Source organism: Elephas maximus, chromosome 2, assembly GCF_024166365.1.
Source record: "Elephas maximus indicus isolate mEleMax1 chromosome 2, mEleMax1 primary haplotype, whole genome shotgun sequence".
Taxonomy (NCBI): domain Eukaryota; kingdom Metazoa; phylum Chordata; class Mammalia; order Proboscidea; family Elephantidae; genus Elephas; species Elephas maximus.
In genome coordinates, this window is record NC_064820.1 from 74990962 (window position 1) to 75009483 (window position 18522).

The 18522-nt window shown below is 37.9% G+C and overlaps 1 protein-coding gene across 6 annotated transcripts in view; it reads left to right on the forward strand.

Moving 5' to 3' along the window:
- The window catches only part of GTF2H2C (GTF2H2 family member C), a 68913-nt gene that overhangs the window by 16691 nt on the left and 33700 nt on the right, over window positions 1–18522 (forward strand). For 2 of the 6 annotated variants that reach the window (XM_049865127.1, XM_049865117.1), the window contains exons 13-17: window positions 282–385; window positions 968–1070; window positions 4597–4636; window positions 6165–6276; window positions 10565–10780. In XM_049865127.1, coding sequence (XP_049721084.1) covers window positions 282–385; window positions 968–1070; window positions 4597–4636; window positions 6165–6276; window positions 10565–10686 — 481 coding nt within the window. In that variant the 3' untranslated portion in view covers window positions 10687–10780. The other 4 variants (XM_049865136.1, XM_049865145.1, XR_007514831.1 and 1 more) reach the window with 3 other exon arrangements.

The following is an 18522-nucleotide window of genomic DNA, read 5'->3' on the forward strand; positions in this document are numbered from 1 at the left end:
CACATCAAACTTTTCAAGATGAAGAATAAAATATTTTAAGATAAAAAATACACTGGCTGGGATTAACAGCAAATTAGACACTGCAGAATAAAAGATTAATGAATAAAACAGCTATAGAAAACTATTCAACATAAAGTCAGAGAAGAAAAATAAAAGACCAAAAAAATAAACAGAATCAGTGAGCTGTGGGACAACTTCGAGATTTTAAAATCAAGGTAGCACACTTTCTTTAGCTCTCTTTACATCTGTGTATATCTCTAAAAGTAATTTTTCCCCCACAGGCATTTGGATAGCAATACTGAGCCAGGGCTTACACTAGGAGGCTATTTCTGCCCACAGTGTCGGGCGAAGTACTGTGAGCTTCCTGTTGAATGTAAAGTCTGTGGTAAGAAACCCACTATTATTCATTATCCAAAAAATTAATCTTAAATAACTTTTTGTCTATATTGCTGCTAAAACAAATATAAATGTTGAGTTCTGCCTCTACAGTATTTCTCAATTTACCCTGTGAGGAGAGAAATAGATTACTTTCGTCACTGGGTGCTGAGTACTCTACTTCCAAGAATAAATATAGCATTTTAAAAGAGTTTCCAGCCTCATTCTCTTTCTGGAAAAAGTATATTATTTAAAGGCAATGTAGTAGTTTCAGTAGATATTTTTTTGTAGCTCTTACCTTCACAAAATAAATATATATAAGTAGAATTGGAAATTAAAGTGATAGAATTTTATTGCATGTATGCATAAGCAAGTAGGCCAAGAAAGGTCACATAGTCACTTAGTGACAGAGCTAAGACTCTGTCCTGGAATATCCTTTTATGGTTGCAGGTAAACTGAAAAAATGAATACCTGGAACCCTAAAAGAAGCTTGACATTTTGTAGTCTAAGTTAGATCATTTGACTTTTTAGTCATTGGCTCTGTGAGGTGTGGGCTATTAATATTAAGCTTGTCTCTGTTTTTGTTTGTTAGGCCTTACTTTGGTGTCTGCTCCCCATCTGGCACGGTCTTACCATCATTTATTTCCTTTGGATGCTTTTCAAGAAATTCCCCTAGAAGAATATAATGGAGAAAGGTATATGAATTTTGATTAACTTATATCTTTTGTAAGTGGTAAACTTTATATCAATGTTTAGATAGATTCTCACTGCATTAAAAAAGAGAGTAAAATTATCTTGCACAAGATTACTTCTAATTTAGAAAACGAGATACAGAATGCCTTAGTTATGGCTGAAATAACTTATTAAATTGATCTGGTTCTCTGGAAATCTGTTAGTTTTCCTGAACATGTATATGTATAGTAAGAATGGTGGTGTGCTTGTGACCCAGTTCTTGAAAAGAAAAAAAAGCAATGATTTTTAGTGTTTGCTACTTCTATGGATAAATACTCTCACCATAGCCAATTTCTGGCTACCAACAGCTTAGCAAATTGACCTTGTTGTTAGATGCCATTGAGTTGGTTCCGACTCATAGTGACCATGTGTACAACAGAACGAAAAACTGACTGGTCCTGTGCCATCCTCACAATCCTTGTTACGCTCATTTTTGAGCCTGTTGTTGCAGCAACTGTGTCAATCCATCTTGTTAAGGGCCTTCCTCTTTTTCACTGACCCTCTACTTTACCAAGCATGATGTCCTTCTCCAGGGTCTGATTCCTCCTGATAACCTGTCCAAAGTATGTGAGATGTAGTCTCACCATCCTTCTAAGGAGCATTCTGGCTGTACTTCGTCCAAGACAGACTTGTTCATTCTTTTGGCAGTCCGTGGTATATTCAATATTCTTTGCTAACATTGTAATTCAAAGGTGTCAGCTCTTCTTTGGTCTTCCTTATTCATTGCCCAGGTTTCGCATGCATATGAGGCAGTTGAAAACACCATAATTGATCTAGATCCTGGATATTAATAAAACCCTTTATTTTTATTAATGCTATTGCTGTGAAATCTCGCTAATAAAGTCTGAAGTAGGGAGACTTAATCTCAGAGAATAGATTTAGGGAAATGCAGATTTACTGCTTTTAAGAACATCCAGGATTTAGGAACCATGCTAAACACTTATTGTATAGCAGATAATTTTGTATCCATCCAGTTTGCTTTTTACACTTAAAATTATTGGTTGGAAATCATTTTATGTAGCATATTTAGATCAATTTAATTATTTGAAATCATTACATATTCCATGAAAGTATCACAGTTTATATCACTATTTGCCTCCTGTTGGATATCTAGATGGTTCCTTTTGTTATTAGCAAATAATGCTTATATCTCTATCTTAGAACATTTGTGCAAGTGTATATGCATGATAAATTCTTACAGGTAGACTTGCTGAGTCAAAGACTATGTATATTTTGTAAGCTTTGATAGGTATTTCAAAATTGTCCTCCAAAGAGGTTTCATTTGCTCTTTTCTCACACTTGGACAGCTGTGTGCACTATGAAACTTTTTGATATTGACCAGATCTGACAAGTAAAAGCAAGTTGAACATATCACAAGATTTAGACAACTCATAGAGAGGCTGGGGGTGAATTAGTGATTGAAAAAAAAAAAGAAATGCCCTGCCTACAATATTTGGGAGAATTGAAAAATACTCATTCAAATCATTTTCCATAGGGCTTATTCTCTCATATAGCCTCATTTGAGAAAGGTTGCTAACCTATGTTCGTGTTTATCCTTGATGGAAATTAAAAAAAAAAAAAAAAAAGGACATCGGGCTGTCAGTTGACCTTGGGACATACTGTGGAATTATTAAAAATGACTGATATTCTTAACTTTTTATTCTAAAAGTCATATGTAAAAGATAATTACTTATTAATTAAAGGGTTCTAGTGGTGTACTGGAAACCCTGGTGGTGTAGTGGTTAAGTGCTATGGCTGCTAACCAAAAGGTCAGCAGTTCAAATCCACCAGGCACTCCTTAGAAACTCTGTGGGGCGGTTCTACTCTGTCCTATAGGGTCACTATGAATCCAAATCAACTCGACGGTAATGGATTTTTTCTTTTTTTCTGTGACATAGTGGTTAAGAGCTCAGCTGCTAAAAGGTCAAAAGTTCAAATCCATCATCCACTCCTTGGAAACCCTATGGGGCAGTTGTACTCTGCCCTGTATGGTCTCTGTGAGTTGGAATCGACTCAAGGGCAATGGATTTTGGTTTAGTTACTAAAAAAGAGCCCTGGTGGCTCAGTAGTTAAAGTGCTCATCTGCTAATTGAAAAGATCTGTTGGAACCCACCAGTGGCTCTGTGGGAGAAAAGACCTGGCAGTCCACACCCATAAAGATTACAGCTTAGGAAACCCAATGAGGCAGTTCTTTGTCCTATAGGGTCACTATAAGTCAGAATTGACTCGATGGCACATAACAACAGTTATTAAGATCTTTTTTTTTTCTTATTTTTAACATTTGAATTATTTTATTGTGCTTTAGGTGAAAGTTTACAGCACAAATTTGTTTCTCATTCAAAAATTTATAGTTTACTCAATTAGCATAACAATTTATAAAGAATATGTTCTACGTCCTACTTTGGTGAGTAGCGTCTGGGGTCTTAAAAGCCTGTGAGTCGCCATCTAGGATACTCCATTGGTCTTACCCCTTTGGAATCAAGGAAGAATGAGGAAAACTAAAGACATAAGGGAAAGATTAGTCCAGAGGACCAATGGACCACATCTACCATGGCCTCCACCAGACTGAGTCCAGTACAACTAGATGGTACCTGGCTACCACCACTGACTGCTCTGACAGGGATCACACAATACAGCGTCCTGGACAGAGCTGGAGGAAAATGTAGAAAAAAATTCTAACTCAAAAAGAAAGACCAGATTTGCTGGCCTGACAGAGACCGTGGAAACCCTGAGAGTTTGGCCCCCGGATACCCTTTCAGCTCCATAATGAGGCCACTCCTGAGGTTCACCCTTTAGCCAAAGATTGAACAGTCCCATGGAACAAAACAAGACTAAAGGGGCTCACCACCCCTGGGGCAGGGACTGGAAGACAGGAGGGAAGAGGAAAGCTGATGATATAGGGAACCCAGGGTTGAGAAGGGAGAGTGTTGACATGTCGTGGGGTTGTTAACCAGTGTCATATAACAATGGGTATCCTGGGTATACTGTTTGATGAGAAACTAGTTTGCTCTGTAAACCTTCATCTAAAGTTCAAAAAAAAAAAAAAAGAGTCATACTTAGAATCTTGCAAAAAATGCCAGTTCCCATGACAACCAGAATAAATGCACATTAAAAAATAATAATAATAAATTTATACACAAATTGTCTTGTGACATTGGTTGCAATCCCCGAAATGTGTCAGCATTCTCCTCCTTTCCACCCCGGGTTCCCCGTATCCATTCGTACAGTTTTCCTGCCCCTTCCTGCATTCTCATCTTTGCTTTTATGTAGGTATTACCCATTTGGTCTCATATATTTGATTGAACTAAGAAACACATTCCTCATGTGTGTTGTTTGTTTTATAAACTTGTCTAATCTTTGGCTGAAAGAGGGACTTCAGGAGTGGCTTAAGTTCTTAGCAGGGTGTCTAGGGGCAGTTATTAAGATCTTGTTGAACTATTTTTTGTGAGTGAATTCTAAACAAAATGATTCCTAAACTTTCTTTTTCAGATTTTGTTACGGATGTCAGGGGGAATTGAAAGACCAACATGTAAGTTTATTTGCTTTCTGAATATTAAGTAATATGTAGGAAATATAACCCATTGCCATTGAGAATTGACTCGATGGCACTGGATTCACTGGGTTGGGTAGGAAATATTGAGGAAACGGTATTATAATAAGTTTTCAATAGGTTATTAGAGGTGAGATTCATATCAGTTATTTCTTAAAGGTATACTGTATTTTCACACAAATAACGTGCGCCTTCTATGTTTGTTTGCCAACCGCGCCCTCCCGCCTCCTGCCCCCCCCCGAAATATTTTCCCTGGGAGGTGAAGTTGGCAGACAAACATAGAAGGTGCGTGTTATTTGTGTAAAAATATGGTAACTACAGTAGGTAGAGAGGAATTGGAGCAAAATAGTAATTTTGTCATTCTGTATTCTAATATTGCTATGAAGATGTTTTAGTATTTCCATTTGCAAGCTAAACTACTTTTACTTTGGAAATATTAAGTTTTTTTCCTCCATATTGTACTTCAGGTTTTGTCATAACTCATCATTTAAGGTGGCAACAGATGAAAAATGATTTCTCTATTGTGCCAATGAGAAATTTTTTTTTTTGTTTTAATTTTTGAAGGGGTCTATTTGAATATATAAACTTGTATAGAGGCAAATAAAATAGATCACTGTTATGTCTGATTTTTTATTACCTTAGTTATGTGTCCATATTTAAAAGTATTTTTTTAACATATTAACTAGAAGTATTGCTTGTTTAGTCTACTTTCACATTTCATAAACAATTAAAAATTTTTCCATACCTCTTTGATATCAGTAACTTCATACTCACGAGAACCACTTTTTGAATCACTTGACAGTTCTTAAGAACACATCATCCTTCCTTGTTTGAGATGTAATAATTTTTTAATCTGTTTATGATGATGCCCCTGGAAAGTTGCCATATATGTAATACTGATAGAACAGTGGGTTTATTTCTTTTTTATTTGTCTTATATTTATCACGTTCTTTAAAGGCATAATTAAAAGGAGAAACAACTTTTGCATTTTGAGGTCATTCCCTAGAAATAAAACTAAACCTGGGCTAAATTTCTGTGCTTCTCTTTTTAACTGAATCAGTCAGGTGATTTCTCTAAGTGTTTAAAACTAGCTCTGTGGCAACCAATGTCACAAAACAATATGTGTTATTAATTGTTTAATGAGAAATTAATTTGTTCTGTAAACCTTTACCTAAAGCACAATTTTTAAAAAAAAGCTCTGATTAAGCTCATGTGTCTTCCCCAAATGGTTACTTAAAATGAAGTAATTGAGAGTGCCCTATAATACAAGAGACCTTAAGGACTCAAAAATAAAGTCATTACCTCACTTCTAAGGGATCATTTTGAGAGGGAAAGTACATTGCCTTAAATTTGAGGATATTATAGTACACTGGAAGTAATAGGTAGGTAGGTGGGAAAAAGTTGATAGTGATACTAAAGAACAAAGCAACCTGAATATTTTCTAGCTCTGCTATACTTAACTTTTGGAAATTATTTTTACTTACCACTTTTCTTCTCTTCACTGCAGGTCTATGTTTGCACTGTGTGCCAAAATGTTTTCTGTGTGGACTGTGATGTTTTTGTTCACGACTCTCTCCACTGTTGTCCTGGCTGTATTCATAAGATTCCATCTCCTTCAGGTATTTGATTCCAGCATATAGTACACATTGCATGTGTTGAAAAGAAACTTGCAACTTTAAATAAAATGATTCTGTAGAAGAACCTCCAATTAAAACATGGAGAACAATTCAAAAGGAAAATCTGATTTAAGAAACTTTTTGCTAAGAAAATGTAATATTTTTATTAAATTTTTTATTTGTATCCTATCATAGAAACAACTGGAACTTAATAGTACTTTGTTCAATTAATTTTGTTTTCTTATTTTGAGTCATGATGTTTTAAAAGTGTGCATTTATGTAAATACAATAGTATTTAAATTACTTGTAATGATTAAATTGATGTGATAATCTCGTTGTTTTATAATTAAAATAAATACAGAATCTTTACAATTTAATTCATTTTTAGTGTAAGAAGAAAATTAAGTACAAATTCAGTGTAAGATGAAAATTAATCAGTAGTTACAAAATTAATACATATGATATACCGCTACACCCACCAGAAGGGTCTTTTTAGGTTTAACTAGACATTCAAATATAATTATGAAATTAACACATGAAATTATATGCTGCTGTGGCCAACAGGGGTCTTTTTAGGTTTAAACATTCAATCTCACAAGACTTCCATGGCGACACTTGACACCAGTTTACTCAAAAGGTTATTAGAAACATCAGCCTGCCAGTAGTCCTCGTTAGCAGCAGAAGAACTTCAAGCAGAGCTCAAAGTACAGTTTAGGTGCAGGGAGATGACAGCCTCCTTCGGTGTCGAGGAGCCAGTATCTCTTGTAACAATTCCATACAAATAGCTTCAAGGGTCCCCACAAGGGATGTGTCAGTTTCAAGAGTCACTACACTCAGGGAACCCAAAACATGGTGTCCCCATCATATTATTTATAGTGCATTGTTAGAATGGCATGATGGCATCAGAAGTCTGACTTCACAAGGAGGGAGAATCAACATCGGCCCAAGACTGATTCCTCTGATGTGGAGGTCAAATATACCCTCCAACCTTTCTACCAATTCTGACACCAGCTGGCCCACCCACAGCATTCTACTTCTCTGCTGTGTTCAATAATTTGTTGCAATGGCTACACAGGACAATAGTCACCATTAGGGGATTTATTAGGGAAGTAACAGGTTACAGTTCAGGATCAGGAATGACTCAGGATACAGTTCATCAGTCAGGACAGCTTCTTAGCTGTGTTTGCAGGCAGGCCTCTCTTTCGGCTCTCGGCCACTCAGCCCCTTCAGCCCCTTGGCCTGAACTTAGCCCTGCTTGGGCAAGTGTTACAGAGCTCTTTAGCTCCGCCAGTGAGTGTTTGGAGGCACCCCACTCCACCAGGAAGCCTCAGCCAGAAAGCGTTAATCTCTGTCACTTCATAGGTTACCAAGCCTAGCTCCACCAAGTGCCTGGAGGCACCGTACTCCACCGGCAAGCCTCCTTCCTGAAGGTGCTCAGCTTTCTTGCTTCATGGGCCAGCACATCCACTGTAGTTGCCTCACTCTATGGGCCAGGAAGCCCACTGCACCATCTCATGCCAATCTCCTGTTTCTGCTGCCACTGTTTCTCTGTGCCGTGCTTGGCACCACTTTTTACTGTCTCCGGTGTTATAGGCTCTGTCTCTGTCTCCTGGATCTAGGAGTTTCTCAGCGCAGGGACCTCTGGTCCAAAGGACACACTCTGCTCCTGGCTCTTCTTTCTTGATAGTAGTGAGGTCCCTCTTCACTTGTGGGATTGGCTCCCTTTAAGCCTAGCAGGGTGGCATAGTTGACCAATCCCCTTGTTAGGGTTCCATATACCTTATTTGCATGGTCCCACTCCCACAAGGGTTCCGTACACCTTATTTGCATTATTAGCAGGCTGTTCAGTCCCACTGGTGGGCCACACACACCTTATTTGCATGTTGTTGTTGTTAGGTGCCGTTGAGTCAGTTCTGACTCGTAGTGACCCTATGCACAACAGAACGAAACACTGCCCAGTCCTGAGCCATCTTACTGTCATTGTTATGCTTGAGCTCATCGTTGCAGCCACTGTCAATCCACCTCATTGACCCCGTACTCTGCCAAGCATGATGTCCTTCTCCAGGGACTGATCCCTCCTGTGTAGTCCCACCAAATCATTTTGTGAGAGTCACAAGACCATGTGTGGTTAAAAGGGCCATATTAAGTAATTGACTGCACTGCATGCATCGCAGTCCAGATACAATCTAGTAATCAGAAATCATTTTTACTATAAGCTGAGTTGTCTAGAAACATAGTTAACATTCTTATTTTTATCAGGCATTGGCAGCAGAGCTAGACAGTTTAAATGAAGATGAAATTGAAATGCAGCAAGGGGAAGAGTTCTTTTGACACTTTCACTCTTCTGTGCTAAACCTGTTGCTTCAAATTTTATTCTAATAATTGGTAAATTACCAACATTTTAATTGTTTTCTGAGACTGGTTTACCTTATGGTTCAGGCTAATGAAGCTAAAGTTGTGGTGTCTATCCCTGTTAGTTTCGCTCAGTTTCATGTGCAAGAACTATTTAACCTAACCCTCTTCAACCTTCCCACTCTTGGTCATCGGAGAAATGTGGGTGAGAATGTGTAATGAGGTCTATGTTTCAGGTTCAATGCAAATATTCCATTATAGGCAGAACTCTTCTCAGAGTATACCCTGTTGATAGTAAATCAGGCTTTCTTAGGTATGCTTATTTTGAATTTATAAACATTAGTTACTTTAGAGCTGAGTTTCACTATGAAATTCATGATCTTTTTTTTTATTATTACATTATTTTATTGTGTTTTTGGTGAAAGTTTACATAGCAAATTAGGTTTCCATTTAACAATTTCTATATACATTGTTCAGTAACACTGGTTACATTTTTCATAATGTGTTGACATTCTCTTTATTTCTGTTCTGGTTGTTCTGTTCCATTAACCTAGTTTTAGGGTAAACCATATAGATCGTTTTTTAAAGGACACAGTTCTCACAGGTGGTATTGTTTATTTTATAAGCCAGTCTGTTATTTAGCTGAACGGTGACTTCCGGAAGTGGTTTCAGCACAAAGTTTAAAGGGTATCTCAGGGTGATAGTCTCAGGGGTTCCTTTAGTCTCTACCAGTCCAGTAAATCTGACCTTTTACAAGAATTTGTGTTTTGTTCTACATTTTTCCCCCATTCTATTTGGGACTATCTATTGTGTCTCTGTTCAGAACAGTCAGTAGTGATAGCTAGGCACCATTTAATTTTTCTCTTCTCAGGATAGATGAGGCCATGGTTTGTGTAGGTTGTTTGTCCTATGGACTAGTTTCTTCTTCGTGTCTTTCAATTGTGTCTTAGTCATCTAGTGCTGCTGTAACACAAATACTACAAGTGGGTGGCTTTAACAAAGAGAAATTTATTCTCTCACACTCTAGTAGGCTACAAGTCCAAATTCAGAGCGTCAGCTCCAGGGGAGGGCTTTCTCTGTCAGTTCTGGAGGAAGGTCCGTGTCATCAATCTTTGCTCAGTCTAGGAGCTTCTCCTTGCAGGAACCTCAGGTCCAAAGGACAGTCTCCGCTCCTGGGAGCACTTCCTTGGTGATATGAGGTCCCCCTGTCTCTCTGCTACTTCTCTCTTCTGTTTCTCAAAAGAGATTGGCTTAAGACGCTATCAAATCTTGTAGATCTCATCAATATAACTCCTACTAATCCATTTTATTACACTGTAGTGATAGTAGGATTTACAACACAGGGAAATCACATCAGCTGACAAAATGGTAGACAATCATATGATACTAGGAATCATGACCAAGCCAAGTTGACAGATATTCTGGGGGGACACATTTCAATCCATGAGAGTTTCCTTCCTTCTCTTTTGTTCCAGACTAGTAGAGACCAATAGTTGTATTTCAGATGGCTGCTTGCAAGCTTTTAAGGCCACAGACGCTATTCGCCAAACTAGGTTGTAGAACATTATCTTTATGGACTACGTTAAGCCAATTGACCGAGTTGTGCCACGAGACTACAGTCCTAAGCCTTCAAACGCAGTAAACCAATACCATGAGGTGTTTAGTTATGTCTACGAAGTAGGTATATCTGTGCCCCCATGTGCTTTATTATATATATGAATATATATGCAGCACACACATACATGTATATACATATGCTTACAGATACACCTATATGTGCACACATATTTACACACATATACCATCCTTTACACGTATGTGCATACGTATACAGCTATGTAACCCCACACATGTTTTTTGGTTGTTGGTACTGTTGTTGCAAAAATGTATATGTTTTAGCGTTTACCAAAAACACCCCTTATTCTTGTGTACTTCTTAGTGTCATCATTTACCTTGGTCCGCTTGTGCACACTTCACCCACATTCAGTAACCCTGCCTTTCCCGTTACCAAAAAAAAACAAGTGTCCGCTATGTAGAGACATCCGTATTGCATTGGGCTAATCTGCTGCAAGAGACCACTTTAAAGTGTTAAAAAGGAAAGCTGTCACTTTGAGGACTAAGGTGTGCCTGACCCAAGCCATGGTATTTTCAATTGCCTCCTATACATGTGAAAGCTGGACAATAAATAAGACCAAAGAAGAATTGATGCCTTTGCATTATGGTGTTGGTGAAGAATATTGAATATACCGTGGACTGCCAAAAGAATGAACAAATCTGTCTTGGAAGAAGTACAGCCGGAATTCTCCTTAGAAGAGAATGGTGAGACTTCATCTTACATACTGTGAACATATTATTAAAAGGGACCAGTCCCTGGAGAAGTACATCATGCTTGTATTCAGGAAACTTCTTAGCTTTTGGTTTAGTCCAGTTGTGCTGACTTCCCCTGTATTGTGTGTTGTCCTTCCCTTCACCTAAGATAATTGTTGTCTACTTTTTTTTTTTTTTAATACTTACTACCTAGTTAGTGAATACCACTCTCCCTCCCTCCCTACCCTTGTAACCATCAAAGAATGTTTTCTTCTGTGTTGAAACCTTTTCTTGAGTTCTTATAATAGTGGTCTCATACAATATTTGTCCTTTTGCAACTGACATAATGCCTTCCACTCAGCGTAATGCCATCTAAATTGATCAATGTTATGAGATATTTCAAGGATTCCTTGTTGTTCCTTGTCGTTGCATAGTATTCCATTTGTGTGAATATACCGTAATTTGTTTATCCATTCATCTGCTGATGAGCATTTAGGTTGTTTCCATCTTTTTGCTATTGTGAACAGTGCTGCAATGAACAGATATATCTATTTGTGTGAGGGCTTTTATTTCTTTAGGATATATTCCAAGAGTGGGATTGCTGGATCGTATGCTACTTCTATTTCTAGAGTTTTAAGGAAGGGCCAAATTGATTTCCAAAGTGGCTGTACCATTGTACATTCCCACCAGCAGTGTAAAAGTGTACCAGTCTTTCCACAACCTCTCCAACATTTATTATTTTGTGTTTTTTGGATTAATGCCAGCCTTACTGGGGTGAGATGGTATCTCATTGTAGTTTTGATTTGCATTTCTCTAATGGCTAATGATTGTGAGCATTTCCTCATGTTTCTGTTAGCCGCCTGAATGTCATCTTTGACAAAGTGGACGCTCATATCCTTTGCCCATTTTTTAACTGAGTTATTTGTCTTTTTGTTGTTGAGGTTTTATAGTATCTTATAGATTTTAGAGGTTAGATCCTGATCGGATTGTCGTAGCCAAAAAAATTTTTCCCAGGCTGTAGGTAATCGTTTTTCTCATTTGGTAAAGTCTTTGGATGAGCATAAGTGTTTGATTTTTAGGAGCTCCCAGTTATCTAGTTTCTCTTCTGGTGTTTGTACATTGTTGGTAATGTCTTGTATTCTGCTTATGCCTTGTATTCGTGCTCCTAATGTTTCCCTATTTTTTCTTCTGTGATCTTTATCATTTTAGATTTTATATTTAGGTCTGTGATCCATTTTGAGTTACTTTTTGTACATGGTGTGAGGTATGAGTCTTGCTTGACTTTTTTGCAGATGGATATCCAGTTACACCAGCACCATTTTTTAAAGAGACTATCTTTTCCTCAATTAATGGACTTTGGGCCTTCGTCAAATATCAGCTGCTCATGTTGTTGTTGTTAGGTGCTGTCGACCCTATGTACCACAGAACAAAACACTGCCCGATCCTGCGCCATGCTCACTGTCATTGTTATGCTTGAGCCCATTGTTGCAGTTTCTCATAGGTGGATGAATTTACATCTGGATTCTCAGCTCTGTTCCATTGGTCTATTTATCTGTTGTTGTACCAGTACCAGGCTGTTTGACTACTGTGGCAGTATAATAGGTTCTAAAATCAGGTAGTGTGAGGCCTCCCACCTTTTCTTCTTTAGTGATGCTTTAATTATCTGGGGCCTCTTCCCTTTCCATGTGAAGTTGGTGATTTGTTTCTCCATCTCATTAAAAAATGCCATTGGAATTTGGATTGGCATTGCATTGTATCTGTAGGTCACTTTGGGTAGAATTGACATTTTCACAATGTTGAGACTTCCTATCCATCAGCAAGGTATGTTTTCCCACTTATGTAGGTTTCTTTTGGTTTCTTGTATTAGTGTCTTGCAGTTTGCTTTGTATAGGTCTTTTACATTTCTGGTTAGATTTATTCCTAAGTGTTTTATCTTCTTGGGGGCTGTTGTGAATGGTATTGATTTGGTGATTTCCCCTTCGAAGTTTTCTTGTTGGTGTAGAGGAGTCAAACTGATTTTTGTGTGTTTATCTTGCATCCTGATACTTTGCTGAAATCTTTTATTAATTCCAGTAGTTTTCTTGAGAATTCTTTGGGGTTTTCTGTGTATAAGATCTTATCATCTGCCAATAGAGATACGCTTACTTCTTCCTTACCAATTTGGATGCCCTTTATTTCTTTTTCTAGTCTAATTGCTCTGATTAGTACCTCCAGAACAATGCTGAAGAGGAGTGGTGATAAAGGGCATCCTTCTCTGGTTCCTTTTCTCAAGGGGAATGCTTTCAGACTCTGTCCATTTAGGCAGATGTTGGCTGTTGGCTTTGTATAAATGCTCTTTATTATGTTGAGGAATTTTCCTTCTATTCCTATTTTGCTGAGAATTTTTATCATGAATGAGTGTTGGACTTTTTCATATGCCTTTTCTGTACCAATTGATAAGATCATGTGGTTCATGTCTTTTATTTATGTGATAGATTACATTGTTTTTCTAATGTTGAACCATCCCTGCATACCTGGTATGAATCCCACTTTGTTGTGGCTAATAATTTTTTTGACATGTTGAATTCTGTTGGCTAGAATATTGTTGAGGATTTTAGCCTCTATGTTTATGAGGGATATTGGTCTATAATTTTTTTTTTTTTTTTGGTAGTGTCTTTACCTGGTTTTGCTATCAGAGTTATGCTGGCTTCATAGAATGAGTTTGGGAGTATCCCATTCTTTTCTATGCTCTGAAATGACTTTAGTAGTAGTAGTATTCTCTTTTCTGAAAGTTTGGTAGAATTCTCCAGGACCAAACAGTTTTTTTGTTGAAAGTTTCTTAATTACCTTTTCAATCTCTTCTTTTGTTATACGTTTATTTAGTTGTTCTACCTGTGTTTGTGTTAGGTTAGGTAGGTAGCGTGTTTCTAGAGATTTATCCATTTCCTCTAGGTTTTCAAATTAGAGTACAATTTTTCATAGTATTCTGTTAGGATTTTTTTAATTTCAGTTGGGTTTGTTGTGATATCACCCATCTCATTTCTTATCAGGTTATCTGCTTCCTCTCCTGTTTCTCTTTTGTCGGTTTGGCCAATGGTTTATCGATTTTGTTAATCTTTTCAAAGAACTAGCTTTTGGTCTTGTTAACTCTTTCACTTGTTTTCCTATTCTCTATTTCATTTAATTTTGCTCTGATTTTTATTATTTGCCTTCTTCTGGTGCTCCAGGGCTTCTTTTGAGCTCTCTGTTTGAGTTATAGGGTTAATGTTTTGATTTGGCCCTTCTTTTTGGATGTGTACATTTATTGCTATAAATTGACCTCTGAGCAGTGCTTTTGCTGTGTCCCAATGGTTCTGGTAGGATTTGTTTTCAGTCTCATTCTGTGAATTTCTTTATTCCATCCTTGATTTCTTCTCTAATCCAGTAGTTTTTGATCAAGACGTTGTTAAGTTTCCATGTCTTTGATTTTTTTTTCCCTTGCTTTTTCTGTTATTGATTTCTACTTTTATGGCTTTATGGTCAGAAAAGATACTTTGTAATATTTTGATGTTTTGGATTCTGTTAAGGCTTGCTTTATGGCCTAATATGTGGTCTATTCTGGAGAATGTTCCATGGGCATTGGAAAAGAAAGGATACTTGGCTGTTTTTGAGTGGAGTGTTCTGTATGTGTCTATGAGGTCAGGTTGGTCGATTGTGGCATTTAGATCTTCCATGTCTTTATTGAGTTTCTTTATGGATGTTCTGTCCTTCACTTAAAGTGGGGTGTTGAAGTCTCCTACTATTATTGTGGAGCCGTCTATCTCTCTTTTCAATGCTGTTAGAGTTCGTTTTATGTATTTTGGGGCCCTGTCTTTGGGTGGGTAAGTATTTATTATGGTTATGTCCTCCTGGTGTATTGACTGTGTAATCATTATATAGTGTCCTTCCTTATCCTCAGCGGTGGATTTTACTTTAAGGTCTGTTTTGTCAGAGATTAATATTGCCACTCCTGCTCTTTTTTGATTGTTGTTTGCTTAATATGTTTTTTTTCATCCTTTGAATTTTAGTTTGTTTGTGTCTTTAAGTCTAAGGCATATCTCTTGTAGGCAGCGTATAGATGGATCGTGTTTATTAAATCCATTCTGCCACTCTGTCTCTCTATTGGTGCATTTCATCTGTTGACATTCAGTGTAATTATTGATAGGTATGAGTTTTTTATGAGTTTAGTGTTGTCATTTTGATGTGTTTTTGTGTGTGTGTTGTTGACAGTTTCTTTGCTCCACTTAATTTTCTGTGCTGAGTCGTTTTTCTTTATGTATTTTCTTCTTTTTCATTGTTGTTGATTTTGTATTCACTGAATCTTTATGTTTTTCTTGTTTTTTATTCTGATGTGTAGGGTTGTTAGTTTCCTTTCTGGCTACCTTAATATTTACCTCTATTTTTCCAAGTTTAAGCCAGTCTTTCATTTCTTTGTATCACCTTGACTTCTTCTCCATAGAAAGATCTATGACTTCATTTTTTAGTGCTTTTCTCTTTTAATGTTGTCATCTTTTACATATTGACATCTCTTCCCTATTTTCAGTGTTTTAGTTTTGATTTATTTTTGTGACTTCCCTATCTGGGTTGATAACTGGTTGCTCTGTCCTGTGTTCTAGTCTTGGGTTGTTATCTGATGTTATTGATTTTCTAACCAGAGGACTCCCTTAAGTATTTCTTGTAATTTTCGTTTGGTTCTTGGGAATTCCCTAAGCTTCTGTTTATCTGGAAATGCCCTTATTTCGCCATCATATTTAAGAGACAGTTTTGCTGGATACGTAATTCTTGAGGTAATTTTATTCCTCCAAAGCGTTATATATGTGATCCCATTGCCTTTTTGCCTGCATGGTTTCTGCTGAGTAGTCCAAGCTTAGTCTTATTGACTTTCCTTTGTAGATGACTTTTCGGTTTATCCCTAGCTGCTCTTAAAATTCTGTATTTTTCTTTGGTTTTCACAAGTTTGATTATAGTATGTCTTGGTGACTTTCTTTTAAGATCTACCTTGTGTGGGATTTGATGAGCTTCTTGGATACGTATCTTCTCACCTTTCATGATATCAGGGAAGTTTTCTGTCAAAAAATCTTCAACAATTCTCTCTGTTCCTGTTATTCCCCCATTTTGGTACTCCAGTCACTGGTAAGGTATTCCTCTTGATAGAGTCCCACATAATTCTTAGGGCTTCTTGATTTTTTTAAAATTCTTCTATCTGATTTTTTCTCAAATAATTTGGTGTCAAGTGCTTTATCTTCAATCTCACTAATTCTGACTTCCATTGCCTCAATTCTGCTCCTATGACTTTCTATTGAGTTGTCTAATTCTGAAATTTTATTGTTAATCTTTTGGATTTCTGTTTGCTGTCTCTCTGTGGATTCTTACAGCCTGTTAAATTTGTCATTATGCTCTTTTATAACCTCTGTTGCTTTTTCTGTGTGTTCATTGGCTTGTTCTGAATTTTGCCTGATCTCCTTCCTGATCTCTTGAAGAGTTCTGTGTATTAATCTTTTGTATTCTACCTCCGGTAATTCCAGGAAATTCTCTTGCTCCAAAAGATTTCTTGATTTTTTGTTTTGGGAGCTTGCTGAAGCCATCATGGTGTGCCTCTTCATGTGATTTGATATTGACTGTTGTCTCCGAGCCATCAATAAGTTAGTATGTTTATTTATTTTATGTTTGCTTACTGTGTCCCAGCTTCTCATTTTGTTTTATGTTGATATGCCCAAATAGGTTGCTCATGTGAGCTGGTTTGATTATTGGTGCCTTTGAAGCTTTCACGTCATGTCACTGGGTAGTTAGATTTTTAACCAGGTGTGTGAGCCCAGGAGTCCGTGTACTTTTCTCATATGGATTCAGCTCAGGTGTCCAGGTAGTCGGTCATCAAGTGTGTGGTACAGGCTCTCACCTACAGTCCTAGACAGGCAGGGGCGATTGATGGAGGCACAGGTATCTGGCTATAGTAGGGGGTCACATGCTGACTAAGGCAGGGTGCTGACCGCTGCCTCTGAGTGTCTGGGGGGAAGGCATGTTTCTGTTCCCTAGAGTGCATAGGTGGGTGGGTTTTGCAGCTGGACTATGGGCATCCAGTTCTGTCGGCTGCAAGGACTGAGAGGCATCACTTATTCTTGGACCCCTGTCATGGGTGGCTAGGTGGTGTGGATGGAGCCACCAGCCCTTAGGCCGCTGATGTGGGTAGGTGAGGACCCTGCTTAATAGGCAGAGCGGTGTCAAATGTTACGAACCTGCCACTCCACCATACAGCTGATACAGTTGAACTTAGGCTTCAGGTGTACACTCTGTTGCATTGTGGTATTGAGGGCCTACACTGTCGAAATGGGCCCAAAGAGGTCTGTACAGTGGTGAAGGGCATTCAAAGTCCCTGGACCCTTATGCCTGTGCCTATGCAAAGGAGCTGTGCCTGCCCTGAGTTCTCGGCTTAGGGGAGCTGGCACATTATTTTTTCCTGTTGGTTAATTTGTTCCCTCTCCAAGGCTGGAAGAATGGCTCAGGGCACATGACGGGTCCTACTTCCAGTGCAGGGGACGTGGCTATCTCTGAAGCTGGCTTGGGACCTAGCATAGAGTGGGGAAGGGGCAGGTAAATCGGAGAGGTTTTTCCCAAAGGGGTGATTTTTGATCCATGTGGTAGGTTAGATGCGTGTACTTACCTTTTGCTGATTGAGCACCACTTTCCACTGATTCTGGAAGCTTGAGTAGACTCTGCCACTTGATCTCTCCTGATGTGGAAAATGCATCCCGGGCGTCACTGCTTGCCTCACTGCTCATGCCAGCTGATCCAGCCTGTAGGGTGCCAGTTCCCGCCAGCTCAGGTCGGGCAGTTCCTCGCTGCTTCTGAACTGTTCCTCCCTCCCCCTGTTGTTCAGTTCGATTCCTAAACTTTGCCTTGATGTTCAGAGCTCCTAGATTGTCATATATAATCAATTCACTTGTTTTTTCAGGTCTTTGTTGTAAGAGGGACCACAGGAAGTGTCTGACTACTCTGCCATCTTGGCCCCACCTCAGAAGCTCACTTCTTAATACTTAAATTATGAAGATGGGATTTATTTTAAATAATTTTAAATGCCTACCTTTTTACTTCATGTTCTTTATCTTCTTCTGTTTTTTTTTTTTTTCCTTGTGGACTTCATACTTTTTTTATTCAGTCTTAATAATCTTTGTTTTTCAATGGAAGATTTTAGTCCATTTTTGTTTAATGTGCCTACTAATATATTTGGATTTAATCTACCTTCTTATTTTGTGTTGTTTCAGCTATTCCATGTTTCTTTTTCTTTTCTTTCTTGCTTTTTTTAATATTGATTAATTTTTACCATTCTGTGTTTTTCTTCAGCTAGTTTGGAAATTGTCTGTTCTTTATTTTTCCCTTGTATTTGTTTTATTTATTTTTTTATTGTGGTAAATATATAGGTAGCAACATTTGGAATTTACAATCTTAACATGTAAAATTCAGTGAGATTAGTTATGTTTATCATCACTATTATCTATTCTTGAATTTTCCATCATCCTTTATAGAAATCCGGTGTCTTCCTTTCCCCCTCCCTCCCACTTATCCCTGATAACCACTAATAACTTGCCTGTTTCAGGT